Source organism: Protopterus annectens, chromosome 2.part1 (assembly GCF_019279795.1).
Source record: "Protopterus annectens isolate FY-2018-M chromosome 2.part1, PAN1.0, whole genome shotgun sequence".
Lineage (NCBI taxonomy): Eukaryota > Metazoa > Chordata > Ceratodontiformes > Protopteridae > Protopterus > Protopterus annectens.
Window position 1 is genome coordinate 1394612645 of NC_056729.1, and position 15304 is coordinate 1394627948.

Below are 15304 nucleotides of genomic sequence, written 5' to 3' on the forward strand. Positions count from 1 at the left end.
AGGGAAAAATGTGAGTTGTCTGTGTGCTGGCTTAAGGTAACAACAGACAAAGACTGTAGGCTGAAACATGTTTTTGTTGATTCATTTTTTTTCTTTTTATGTGCAACTGGAATTGATGGGGGATGTGGGCCAGCCATATCAGGATCCATCAACTCTAACCAGAATAATACACTGACACTTTTAAGGGCTGACTAAAGGCAGCAATAATAAAAAAATATTAGCTACAACAACAGCAGCTATATTCCCACACAGCAAATAATACTAAACTGCATAAAATATAGCACAAGCAGTTAAAGTTGTGCTAAGACTTGTTCTACAATCTGTGCACTGTAGTAAACAACAGCACACATAGTCACAGTAGCAAGTAAAAATCACTTGTCTAAACAGTGACAAAAAATCAAATATATGCCCTTAAATAAAATAGAAACTTTTAAAAACAGCAGAAATAACCATTTACTTAGATTCCCTTGTCAAAAATAAAAAAATCTCCACAGAAAATATAAATAAAGAAATTTGCAGTAAAATCATAGTTTAGTGATAAAACAGCTATAGCACAGTTAAATCCAAAGCAAATGTCATAGAAAAGTGAAGCAGACAAACAATAGAAACAAGAGGCCTAATGTTCAGCTTTGATCACAGAACTTGTCATAATACACTTTATAAAAGCCCCATACCTGTTTAAAAGTTGTTTAAGCACACAAACACAATAGTGAGTTAGAATTCCCAATGGAATCTGCACTAGTAAACAGCAAGAATATTTTATAAATAAAACAGAAAGAAAGAAATAAAAATATTTTATAATAAAGAATAAAATAGCCAGATATGCAGCAAACTGAAATCACACCATTGCTCTGCCCCAAGGAAACTACACTAGTTAGAACTTCCCCATCTCCTACACTTGTCTCAGCTTAACATGGCTTACAAAATCTTCTATCTTTCTGCGAAAACTCAATCATTACATGACTTGCTAAATCCCTATTCCTGTGGCAGAATGCTGCGGTGAGACAATAGGCCCCTCATACATATCACAACAGCACACAATTGTGCTGGAGAATCCACCTACTCTCATTATATTGCTAAGATTTTGAACTCTCTACCTAGTAACATCACATCTAGGACTGCATTAACTAAATTTAAACAAACACTAAAAACCCACCTTGCCTCTAAATGGCTCTGCTCTTGCTCTGCCCCAGACTAAAAATCCTACAAACTCTTTACTCTACATACAGCTGTTTTTTTATTTGTAATCTTCCTTCTCTTTTATTTTTACTTTAGACATCTTATCTTTTCTTTCTTTGTTCTTTGTGGAGCTTTTCTCCCCGGGCCTCTGCTGAAAATTGACATTCCGTCCAGTCAGACTTTCCCGGTAATCAAATGTAATAATAAATAAAAAAATAAAAAATATAATAGAGAAGAAAGGAAGGTCTCAAAGGAATCTTATCTGAATCTGGAAACTGCAATCTACCAATGCAGGCTGCTGAGAAGATTCAACTGTGTGAGCCTACAGCTGGCAGCAAAAGACTGAAAAACTGACTTTCTGCGACAGGGGTCAGGCTCCAACTGATGAGAGGGGCTTAGCTAATCCTCCATCAAAGAGAGTCAGAGGAGGGGATTCTGAGCTCTGGAAAGCTGCCATTGAATGCATATGCCAATGGTGCAGTGTGAATGATGAATATATGTGGTACATTAATGAAAGAGTCTGCTTTTAATAGGTATACTACACATACCCAGAGAGGCTCTTGAAGTGATCTCTGATACTAACACTTTTCTGAAAAAAATAACTTCTGCTGTCTTAAATAGTTAAGGTTCTAGATCGTGTTACTCATAACACAGTTTGAAAATATCTAAAACAAATTTGTTTTAACAGAATTCAGTGTCCCTCTCTGTGGTGTTCTCATTGTGATAGCTGTAATATTAAATAATAAGTAATTCAGACTCATACCATATAAGCCCTTCCTTGCAGGATTAACAATAGACAAGTCATTGCAGGGACTGCCTCCAATCACCAGGTCAAAAGGACCCCATTCATCTATCTGAAAACAGAAAAATGGAAAAACAAAAGTTGTCATAAGTTTTATTAAATACATAAAATGGAACTGCAAATTGCTTTGAAACACAATTGCTATACATGTTTATATAACAGAGAGTTTAGAATAAAAACTGATACAGGTATAGTATTTTGTTTCCCAGTTTCCCAAACAATTTGTAACTCTGTTCCCAATGTCTGATGCAGCCTTATTGCAACACCAATCACAGGTATCCCACTGCTGTTCTTTTACTGCTATCAAAATGACCTTCTGAATTCTCACAGGTTCTAGGTTTGAGGTTCCCCATAAGTGGGCCACAGGAATAAGGTCACACTAACAGGGCTTAGACTCAAGACCTGGTGTCTTAACTGGATCTGGGAGTTAGTAAATAATTTCATTTTCTGCTAGTCCACGGGAGGAGCTATTCAGTGTACTGAATTACCAGTTCTTACCTCCAAGACCAAGTTTCTATACCTTATCAGCAACATTCTCCATTGTTTACAGGACGACCTGACTGTCAACACTACTGCCCATTATTATTTTCTGAGACTGCATTTATTGGTCAGCTTCTCCCTAAAGTTTTCTTTTTTTCTGTTGGACTGCAGGGTCTTAGAAATTGCTGTACATTCCTGTACCCAATTCACTCATTTGTTCCACCAGCAGGGTGACAGCACTCTGGTCCATTCACTCCCCAGTGAAAGTAAGAGTCAGGTGTTAGGTGTTAGGAAGCAGGCCAGTCTTCTGAAAATGCCGACTGTCCTACCTCCACCACCTTGGCAGCTTGCATATCCATGATTGCTGCTCTTGGACAGTGCACACACACTACAGCTGATAAGTAATCTAACAGCTAAATGTTCCACCACTATATGGTATGTATGTATGGGCAAGCTTGGGTCCTTGCTGAAGGCAATACACCTGCACTCCTGCAGGTGTTACAACCCAACAAGCCAAGCTGCATCCTTCCCATCAGGATGGGTGAGGTGAAGTTGGTTATTCACTCTCACCCTCCCTTACATGGATCCTCTCCAGCACCTGTGCTGCTAGCTTAACACTGGATGTTTGCAGTGCATTCAGAGGTTTATCGCTTTGGAAGTTCTATCTTGAGACATATGCTAGTGTCCTCCACAAGGTGACAAACTTTCTTTGTCCTCTTTTACATAACTGACAAGGACATCACAGAACACAAATACTAATTATTTATCCCATCTTCTGATGTCATGGAAGAGACCAACAACAAAAGCTTTAAAGATTTGGGATGCAACAATTAGAACTAAATTGCATAACATTACTTTATATAAAACTAGATTATAAAATAAATATTATATGAAAATGCATTCTTCTGGTTTATTAACTAACTGAAAAGTAGAAAAACATCAAATCAGCCTAAATGGCAACCTATCTAAAAGAAAGCAAGTGAGCAGTAAAGTACCTTAAGAGCTAATGCTAAGAATAATGTTCATTTCAGCAACTATGTATGAAGTGTCCTGGGGTATGACAGCATGATAATTGAAGACTTCTGGCTCAGAGATATAAGCCTAACTTGTCCAACATAATACACACATTTTATTATAACAACCCCCAGGTTAGCAAAAGCAAGATACATGCACACAGTAAGAATAAAACAAGTTCATAAAATAATAAAAGTCACATCTAAATATGTTTTTAGTAACTTCCAGTTGCAGGATGGCAATTTAAGAGCTTCAGAATTTAATTTCTGAATGAATGTCTAAAGAAAACTGTTAATTTAGCCATATATATGTATATATATATATATATATATATATATATATATATATATATATATTTACACACACACAGATACATATATATGTGTGTGTATGTGTGTGTGTGTTAGCTTAACTGTGTATACATTATTTTGATTAACAACTATCAGCCTGTATGTATAGAATTTCTACAACCAATTTACTTGGTCATGGCCAAACAGGGTCCATGAAGCAGCTTACCAATCCACTTAACACATATAAATAAATAAATAAATATTAGTTGAAAATGAGCCAGCTGCTCATTCCCCTACAGGTGTGCTATGCATATTCCTTCCAAACAACTTCTGACACTGAGAATGTGAAGTTAGTTTTGGAATCTTTCCAATTAACTATGTTGTTGTTTGTCTTTCGGCTTTTCCCGGTAAGGGGTCGCCACAGCGGAACTCCGGTCCGCTAATGCTATGTACTGTGTTAAAACGTACCTCTCTACTCTTTTGATCAACAGCTAAAGGAAATGGGCACATTATATTTTCCTTCTTCTAAATAAATCTAGCACATAAGCAGTGAAGATGATGGATAATTAACAGAGTCTACCAGCTCTGATCTGAAATTATTACCTTAAGAGTTTAAGTCACAATAATCATACCTCTCAAGTGCACCTCATTATGAGGAAAGTACCTCATTTGGGGTCTTAAAAAGTTCATGTTCCTCAAAGTTCCTCAATGTTCCACATTGAAAGACTCTGTCACACATTCAGTGTTAGGAATTTTCTTAAGTGAAATCCATAGTAAATATAAATGAATCATATTAATTCATTAAAAGATCTTCTTTATAAGTAAAACCAGCATATTTTAACCATCTTATGGCACTCCTAGTTGAAGTTGTTAGTAAGCCATTAGTATGTGTTCCACATTATGAGGGCTAGTGTTCCTCATTTTGGAGATGGAAGGTTGAGAGCTATGCACAGTATTACTAGAATAATGTTTTGCTATCTTGCTGGCCTCATCAGACACAGCTGGATGCATTTACAATGGTTTTCTCTGTGCAATCAGTAAGTAGATTATAAATAATCTAGCCAGCAAACATCTAAAGCTTTAGGGAGCCTTCCAAGTTCCTGTACATTTGAAGAGGCATGAGAGAGTTACAGTATAAAAACAGACATAATGGCACCAAAGTCTAGAGAGAGGCAAGAGCCCAAGACGACCAAATTATGTGCTGGGAGAAAGAGGAAGAATGAGGGATAAGGGGAACTCCATCCTGGCAGATAGATACAGTAGAAAAATAAGGCCCAATAACAAGTTAAAAAAAAAAATAAAAAAATAAAACAAAAGGAGGTCAGGGGAAGGGTGTTAAAATTGCAACAGTAATCTAGTGGAATATCAACTGTTATGGTAATTTACTAACCCAGCTTTACTATGTTCATCATTAGATCACTTTTGCAGTATGATTATCAGTGCTTAGAAAATCAGGGAGAATGAAAAGGGTCAGAGTCCAGAAGCTCCTGGACAACAGTCCTAGCAAAGCTTGCCTCTGATCTAGAGAAGTACTCAATCTTATAATGTTTAGTAAAAGTGTGTGTATAGATTGCTAAACTATTGCCTGTAGAATATTTCTAGAATCCACCTCCTTTCCAAAAATCTCTAGAAGCAACAAAACCATTGCAGAATGGTCTTTAGCCTTGAAGGGAAGGATCTCTTCATGATGAAAATAGAAAAAATGATAGCCTTCTTCTTATCATCTTACCTTCAAAAAAATAAACAGTTAATTGGAATTTCTAAAGTCTTTTGTCCTGTTAATGCAGCATTTGAGTTGTTTGTAAACATCCAGAGTATACAGGAGTTTCTCTCACTTATGTTGTTTTGGTTTCATAAAGAATAACGGGAGATGAACAGGGGGTATAACATTTGTCAGCCTGGAGGGATATGTTTGACAGACCAAACTGCTTTACCAGGGATGATCTGCACCTGTAACCTCTAGACTTTTGAAAAGTGGCTAAAACCTTATCCACTCACATAGTACCTTTTTTGGCACTGCCACCACAATAAACTTTCCAGTATAGCAAAACCAACCTAAGAAAATCTGAAGGTGTTAAATGCTTAATGCTAGGAGTCTAAACAAGAAATTGTTCTCCTTGCAAGCTCTCTCACCCTAGATAATGTAGATGTTTATGCAGTTACTGATACATGGTTAAAATCCACAGAGGGCACCCTGGTGGTGCACGGTTATAATGTTACCACACATTTACACCAGCTACTGCACAGGAAGGGACAAAAGAGGCTGTCTCAGTTTACATCAAAAACACACACCACAAGACAGTGGTCAAACAGTATGATGTGCTTGAGCTGATGTGCTTGAGCTTCCTTCTCCATACGCAAGTAACCACAGCCAATGTCCCATACCATAACCTTGCAAGCTACAGGCCCCCTTGTCCCAGGAAACCCACAGCTCTTAATTAAATGTACTGGAGACACTCCCCATTCAACCTAACACCACATTCATGGGTGAGTTTAACAACCGCACTATAAACTGAGAATTATATAAAATTACAAACATGCAGGCCAAGGATTCCAAAACCATGAAACACAAACACCCACTACGGACACTAACATAATGTATTTATTTATTTATTTTACATTTGTTAACCGGGAGAGTCCGACTGGATACATGTCCATTTTCAGCGGAGGCCCGGGGAGAAAAGCTCCAAGTACATAACAGACATATGAACATTGTTAATGCAAAAAAAGGAAGATAGTTGAGTTCTAAATACAATATAAAGATACATCACATCTTGGGAAAAAAAAAAACAGCAGCAGCAAATAAAAAAAAACATAGGTCAGTTACAAAGGCGCCTCGGTAAAAAGCCGTTAAGGATAGTGAGGTAAGAGAAGGGTAAATGATAGTGGTTAATCAGGTTTGGAAGAGGGACATTGCCAGAGAGTATTGAGATGGGGTTTAAGCTTTTTTTTGAATTGTAGGAGTGAGGGTTCTGAGGTGAGCATGGTCGGTAGGGAGTTCCACATTTTACCTACAAAGTTTGAGAATAGAGAATCCCCAGCAGAATTATTGGCTTTGGTAGTTTGAGCTAAGATCTTATTGGAGGAGCGTAAAGATTGCAGGTTAATATAGGGGTGAATGATGTTTTTCAGAGCTGGTGTTTTCTCTGGGTGATACAGTATCTGGTGAGCCATTTTGAGTTGGTTGAAATGGAGTTGGCTGGAAAACTCTAACCACCCTAGTTGCTTCAAGTTAGTGCAGTGGTGCATTCTAAAGGTGGAATTTGTGGCAAATCTAGCTATGTGATTGTAACAAGAAGCAAGTTTGTTAAGGGTTGTCTTGTTTAGGTTTGTAAAGAGGGGGGAGGCATAGAAAAGAGTTGATAGTAGGTGTATGCTGGCAATTGTAATTTTAGTGTGAGGAGTGAGAAAGTGTTTTACTTTATAGAGAGAGCCAAGCTTTTTATTGACGGTTTTGATGGTAAGATTGAAATGGGTGTCAAATTTAAGGGAGTTATCAATGGTAACACCTAAGAGCTTTGTGTGAGCTTCTGGTGATATAGTGATTCCATTGGAGGATGTAATAGAGAAGGTGGGGGGAAGAGTCTTGTTAGTGGGTGAGAAAGTAAGTAGTTTTGTTTTGTTGGGGTTGAGAACTAGTTGTCGACTTGAGAACCATTTTTCTATTAGGTTGAAGGTGTCTTGGGTTGAAGCAGTGAGGTCTGCCAGGTTAGAGGCAGTGCTGATGATAGTCGAATCATCTGCATATTGAATGCATGTGGCATGGGGGGTGATTGTGCGCAGGTCATTAACAAAGATGGTGAAGAGAAGAGGGCCAAGAATAGATCCTTGGGGAACTCCACGTGTAACAGGTAGGCATGTAGATAATTTGTCCTGCCATAGAACAGCCTGTTGCCTATTGGACAGGTAGGATTGGAACCATTTCAGCGTGGAATTGCTGAGTGATAGTTTTTTTAATGTATGGAGGAGTTGAATGTGGTTCACCATATCAAAGGCCTTGGAGAGGTCTAAGAAAAGAGCAGATGATAGTTTATTACTGTTTCTGAAGTTATTGATGGTATTAGAAAAGGATAGTAGGGCTGATGTGGTACTGTGATTTGGCCTGAAGCCATGTTGGGAGTTAGCTAGAATTTTATTTTTGGTGAGGTGTTCCATCAGTTGTTTGTGGACACACTTTTCCATAATTTTGGCCAGGGGTGAGAGTATAGCTATAGGTCTGTAGTTGGTTAGCTCTAGTGAGCTACCACCTTTATGGAGAGGAATAATGTGGGACATTTTCCATATGGAGGGATGAAGGCTTCTGACAAGGTACGGTTTATGATTATGGAGACGGATAGGAAATGGCCTCAGCTGCTTTTTGCAGAAACTCAGCTGGGAGAAGGTCAGCTGCTAGCTTAGTGGGTTTTAGTTTTTAAGAAGAGATGTTATAAAGGATATGGGTACTGGATTGAAGGTAAATAGATGATCTGATGTAGTTGTAGTATTCTGCTGGCATGGGTAGTGGAGTGGGCTGGTTGTTTGTTTGAATTGTGTGGCCAGGGATTGTATAGTTTCTGTGAAGAAACTATTGAATGCGTTAGCAATGTTTACAGGGCACTGTTGTTTGCAAGTTGTTGGAGTGGGGGTGGTTGCCTGGCCTGGGTGCAGGAGCTTGTTTAAGCCTGCCCAGAATTTTTGTGGATTATTAAGGTGTTTGTGTTGGAGGTGGAGGAAGAAGTTTTTTATCATTTAAGATCATTCTTTTAGTTTCATTTCTAAGTTGCCGGAAGGTTTGGTGGGAGTGTGGGTCTTTAGAGGTACGCCATGTGACCCACATCTTGTTTCTAGATAGGATTTTGGATTTTGTTTCCTTAGAGAGCCATGGTGCGGTTTTGGTTTTAGTTCTAATGGACCGTATTGGAGCATGGGAATCTAGAATCTTGAGGAAGGTGGTGTTGAAGTAGATAACTGCCTCTTCAAGAGGAAGAGACTTGAGTATTGTCCAGTTGTGGTCTTTAAGTTCAGTTTGAAAAATGGAGGCGTTGAATTTATTATTGTTCCTGATTTTTTTTATGGTTGTAAGAAGGGGGGTAATTTTCTTGAATTTGATAACATAGGTGAGTAAGTGATCACTCATGTCCTCTGGGTGAGTACCTGCTGAGTACTGGTCAGGATCTTTATTAGTAAGGATCCAGTCCAGGATGCTGTCTTTGTTTTGGGGTTTACCTAGTCTGGTAGGAGTGGATATGAGCTGAGAAAAGCCATGTAGATTTATGCTGCTAGATGGGGAGCTAGAGGAGAAGGAATTCCAATTGATGTTGAAGTACCTAACACTATGGATTCCTGGGGGTGAGTTTGAGTTAACCAGTGGAGAAAGTCCTCTAAGGTTTTGTTATTATTGTTGCCAGGGGATGTAAATACATGCTATATTTATGCTTTTATGTTTGTTTGGTTGAAGTTTTACAAGTAGAATTTCGGCATTGTTTGTTAGGAGGGGTTGTGGAGAGGCAAGGGAGATTTGTAATGTATTTTTGTAGAGTATGGCTACACCGCCACCTTTACGAGTTATTCGGTCTGCTCTTATTATATCATACCCTGGTGGGATTATCTGTGTGTCTTTCGTACTTGGTTTAAGCCAGGTTTCTGTGAGACATAGTAGGTCTGGGGAACAAGTAGCTAAAAGGGCATGTAGGTTGTGAATCTTATTGTTTACACTTCTGATGTTTAGATGACAGGTCAGAAGAGAGCTGATAATTGACTTGGTCCTCAAAAACATGGGAGGACATTGCACCCCACAGTGTAATGTCTTCACTGGTCAGGTCAGACTATAAAGCTGTCTCCTCTGAAATAAAAATAAAATCTCTCCTAATCCTTCTACTTTTAGAAATTATTCTAAGGCAACCCTCTTATTATACACCGTGTACATAATACTAGCAGACGGCTATAAATCAATGGTGGAAAGGGATGATAATGAAACTGTCGGGAGGAGTGTTGAGAAATAAGGAGAGAGTAGGATTTTTGATGCAGGTCCTTAAGGAGAATAAAAATAAACATCCAGAATACTATAGACAAGGCAGCACAAAGTATTCTAAGAACTAAGCCGACACAGGAGTGGAGAATAAAGATTTTGCCAATAGGGATGACTGCAAGTAAGGAAGGACATAGAAAACAGGCAAGAGGAGGATGGAATTTAATGGAGAAAATTAGCAAAGGCAACAATGCATTGAACACAAATAATTACTCAAAGAAAGGTAATATAGTGGGATGAGGCCAAGCAGAAGTTTGGACTGCAGGTAAGAGAATGCCCTCCCTACCTGGAATTAATATTGCAGTATAGGCAAAGAAAAAAGCAAAGGGGAATGCTAAGTGAAAGAGAAGCTCTGTTACATTTTTTTTTGGTTAAACATAGAATAGAAGATGCTTTTAAACAGGGATAACCAGTAGGGCATATAGCTATAAGAACTGATCATAGAAGGTTAGAAAAGATTGGGAAGAGAGACAGGAAAGGGCATCTGTATGGCTCCCATGTATGCCACAACAGAAGGTGTAGAATTTTGCTCAGAAGTGCATGCATATGTATTTTTATAACCCAGGCAGACTTCAGAGAATTTTTCTCGAGCAGACTGCAAATGCTGGAAGTATGACAGGAAGGAAAGAGGTAACTGGGAACATGTTTTTTGAGAGTATAATGAGATTACAGTTTTTAAAAAAAGATCATTACAGAGTGTTTTATCAGAAGTTGGACACATGGTCTGAATTGCCTAGACATCATAAAGCCTTACTACATTTATTGCTAGTGGCTTCCAAAACAGCTGATGTTCTGAATGCTGTAAAAGAGATAAAAGAACTGGAGGTGGGATCTTTAGAAAAAAGAAGGGGCAAATTACATATAAGTAAATAGAATTTGTGGGAACAATAAATGCAGAGTAATGTTCAGTAGGATAAATGAGCTTTAAGGGATGTCAAGAAGTGAACAATTTATGTCATGTTACAGTGAATGATTGTTAAATATGTATACTTCATGGAAACTATGAGAAATATTGCTAAGATTTGCCTTTTTCCAATTAATGTATATATGTCTATGTCACTTTTACAAATGTGATTTCATAAAGATGTGTATTCACTTTTTGAATCATTCCTTATTTACTCTGTAAAACCTTAATACTAGCCATTTCCTTCTATTCACCATGAACAACATGTGGACACAATTTGTCTACTTACCCAACTAGTTTATATATTTATTAAATTATCATTTATGACACAGGAAATCATGTATTTATATAAATGAAAACAAACTATATTGATATAATCTTAGTTGCAAGCATTACTCAACACAAACCATATTGACATAATTTTACTTGCAAATATTATAAATCACTTATAATGTACCCAATTATTGTCTGTCAAACATTACATAGCTCATTCAAATCTTGCCTTTTTAAACCTCATTCCTCCACTGTATGTATTGTTCCCACAATTCCCAATTTTTCTATGTAGTTTGCTCCTACACTTTTCTAAAGATCCCAATTCCATTTCTTTTATCTAAATTACTAAATTCACTACTTCTAGTACAATTGGTTTAAACTTTGATTTCTATTTTCTAGTAATTGCTTTTTTGGTAGCTGCAATAACTGGACTCAGCAAGGCCTTACTATGTCTAGGCAATTACAATTCTGTATCATGGCTCAGAAAAATCATTTACCTAGATATACCAATTTGCTCACATAGTATCTCTGATAGAGTAGTCTGCAGGGAATCTTTAAAGTCTACCAAATCGTTACTCTCCCAGAAAATATGTTCCCAATTGCCTTTTTCTTCCCCATCACACCTCCAACATTTGCTCTACCTGAGGAAAAATTCTCTGCAGTCTACTTGGGATATAAAATATGTATGTAAACATTTCTAAGCAAAAATCCTAAATATTCTAGATTTTGTTGCATATTTGGGAGACATACATATAGCTCTCATTGTTTCTTTATGAATTGCTTATATAATCTCTCTTCCCAATCCCTTCTAACCTGCTATGATTGATCCTTATAGTTATATGCCCTACTAACTATTCCTTTTTTTAACAGCAGCTTCTGCTCCAGACTGTACAAAAAACTCTAACAGTGCTGGTATTTCATTTAGGACCCCCCCTATTTCTTTCACTTTGCCTATACTCTGATATCAATCCTTGATAGGGAAAGCAATCTCTAACCTGAAGTCCAAATAAATTCTTGATGTCTTCCCATTCTATTACCTTTTCCTCTCTAGGTATTTGCTCCCAATACCTTGGTTTCCTTGCCAGTTTTCTCCAATAAATACCAGCTCCCTCTTGCCCATCATCTTTATCCCAAATTGCAGTCATCCCTAATAGCAGAATCTCCTTTCTCCATTCCCGTGTTAACTTAGTTCTTAGAATACTTTCTTCTACTTTATGAATATAACATCATGTATGATTACTGTTATTCTCCTTAAAGATCTGCATTCAAAATCCCAGTCTCCCTTTGTTTCTTGAGCTTCACTCTTGTTTCATCAGCATTCCTTTCCACTCTGAATTATAGTTTTCTGCTTGTGCTATGTATAGTAGCCTTAACTCTGTAGCTCTGAAATACCCCTTCAAATTGGGTAATCCAAATCTGCCCTGTTCTATTTTAAGAATAAGCTTATCCCTCTTGACTGTTACTGTCTTCCCCCTCAGACAAAATCCTTCAGCTATTTACTAATTGCTGACCTGTGTATACAACTAAAATGACTAAAAATATTTTAATTGCTTGTATCTTACTATCCACATCCATATAACAGAGCTTCCATTTTCTCAGTTTCTGTATTATCTTTTGTTTAGTCTCTTCCCACATATCCTTACCTGCCAAACTAGAATCAGTTTTAATCCACACTCCTAAAGTAATTAATTTTATCTTGTCTCCATAACTATGAATACTGCTGAACCAATCTGTATGTGATACATAATTTTACATTATATTGCCTTTGTTTTAGCTTCATTAATTTTGTATCCCAAAAATGTTTGAAATTGTCTCAATATGTTCCACTATGAATACTGCTGAACCAATTTGTATGTGATACATAATTTACATTATATTGCCTTTGTTTTAGCTTCATTAATTTTGTATCCCAAAAATGTTTGAAACTGTCTCAATATGTTCCACAACACTGAAATGTCCTCTTCTGATTTTATCAGGTATAAAATAGTATCATCTGCAATAATATAATGCAAATAACAAAGGGGAAAGAGGACACCCCTGCCTAGTGCTTCTGCTCAAATATAAATTATTCCGATTCCTTATATATATTCCTGATCAACCTTATAATTTTATCAGGGAATGCAAATGCTTCCATTGTCCTGCTCATAAAGTCTCAGCTTACTCTGTCAAATGCCCTCCATGCATCCAGACCCATCAATAACAGAACTAATTTCTTACATTCTGCTTCCCACTGAATCATCAGTGTTCTGTTAATGCTGTCAAATGTTTTCTTTCCCTCAACAAAACCACACTGATCCATATTTTTCAGTTCTGGCATCAGTTTTGCCATTCTTTATCCATTACAGACATAAACACATTATAATCATGGTTTAGGACTGTAATGGGGTTGTATGACGCTGGATATGAGGGATCTTTACCCTCTTTAGGTATTACAGCTACCAGTGCTTTCTTCCAGGATGTTGGTACTTCTCCTCTTAAAATACTGTTAAACAAAACCTTTCACATGTTTATCAGTTTTTCCCTCTTAGCTTCCAAATGTCCACAGGAATACCATCTGTTCCCGGGGACCTTCCCATGAATTGCTTATACAATACCATTTTTATCTCATCTCCTCCTATCCTAACTGTTAGTAATTGAGCCTCATCTACCTCTAACATTGGCATATTTAATCCTTCTATAAACAATTCCATTTTTCCCTTTCCTTGATTTCCATATTCCTCTGCTTAATACAGACTTTCAATACACTAATCTTGTAAACAAATAGCAGAGAGCAAAGAATGAAGGCACATCATTTTTTCTTTTTGACAGTCTAATACAAATAAGGCAACCTAGTTAAAAGCCTGAAAACTTTGAATTTCATAGTTCCTTGTTCTTCCTTGCTTTCCTGTATTATTGCACAATTTATCCCCCTACTGACCCCATATACATCTTGTCCCAGTACTTACCTATGTTATAACTTTGGAAGTAATTCTGTGGAGCCCAACTCATCACAGTATCTCCACCAAATTCCCCTTCATTGACTAGTTTTATCTTTGTTTAAATTTCCCAGATTTTCACAAGCATTCCCTCAATCAGCATCCATACCTTTTTCCAAAAATGTTTTGTGTTTGTTCGTTTATTTATCACACGCCTTAAGAATCCTCTCCTTTTCATCGGTCTTTAAATTTCAGTATATGAGATTTTTACAATAGCAGCAAATGTCACATTAAAACAACAGCAAAATAATTATAAACATTTTGTTAGAATGAAACATACGTACACCTCAGTACATAGATCACATTATTTTTTACATCCTTTTTTCTATAAAGCTTGATTCTCTAAGTTATCTTCTTTAGCTCTACTTGGGCCTTCAAGTGTTCTTGTAGGATCATCCAAATCAGATCTCAAGGCATCTATTATTGTTTGTCCATACTTAACATTAACCATTACAAAACTATGTTACATAGGCATCAATTTAAAGTCTGTATGATGGGCAATAGAGCAGACTAATACTTGCCCTCTTCCTGGCACAGCTAGAAAGATATTAAGTATCGTTTGTAAACCTAACTATGCAAGTAGTCACAATTTTCACATTTCTATAAAAGTTTTAAGAAACAAGCAACATGAACAAAACTGCCAGGATTCATATGAATGCTTGTGAATGTAGGAACAACACTGGGGTCTACTACAAGTATGGCACACTTGCTTATTGCCACCAAACCTCTCAACTGTCCATATTTTGTAGAGATACCCCCTGATGTTTCTCAAAGTTTTTTTCCCATTCCTCCTAAAACTGGAAATAATTTTGAGAATTTCTAAGATAACAGTACCAACATTTAAAATGTGCCTCTAATTTGGGGCATTTTCCTTAGTTATTTTTTTTACTTTGTTTCTAATTCTGTTGGTAAAATTTGGGAGCTCTGACTGCCACTAGTTTGAAAAAGTAAGTGCAAAAACTCCCACTAGACTAAGCTCTTCCCAAAACCCAAATCTATAATGCTATACAGTTATACTGGAACCTAAACTTTAACCCTAAAACTCCCATTCAGTTCCCAACCTGAGTCATTGCTCCCTTAGCATAAGGCTCTACTCCCTTCCTTAACCCAAAAATCTCTGATAGCTCCCTAAACCTAAATTCCTAATTGCTCCCTAACCCTTAAACTATGCTCCAACACCTTACACTAAAAACTGCCTTCCCTTAAACTAAAAATTACCTTACAGCTCCCTAACCCTAAACTTCTTTACTGCTCACTAAACCTAAAATCTCCCTCCCACTCCCTAAGCCTAAAATGTCCTCCAGATACATAAGCTTAAAATCCTCCTCCTGCCCCCTCCCCCAGCTGTGTGTCTGAACTCATACTTGAATTTCAGGGTGA

General features: G+C 37.2%; 1 protein-coding gene across 7 annotated transcripts in view; it reads right to left on the bottom strand.

Annotated features, from left to right (window-relative positions):
- DNMT3A (DNA methyltransferase 3 alpha) overlaps window positions 1–15304 on the bottom strand; it is a 5166949-nt gene that overhangs the window by 593319 nt on the left and 4558326 nt on the right. For all 7 annotated transcript variants that reach the window (XM_044062880.1, XM_044062879.1, XM_044062877.1 and 4 more), the window contains one exon: window positions 1943–2033. In XM_044062880.1, coding sequence (XP_043918815.1) covers window positions 1943–2033 — 91 coding nt within the window. The remainder of the gene's footprint in view (window positions 1–1942; window positions 2034–15304) is intronic.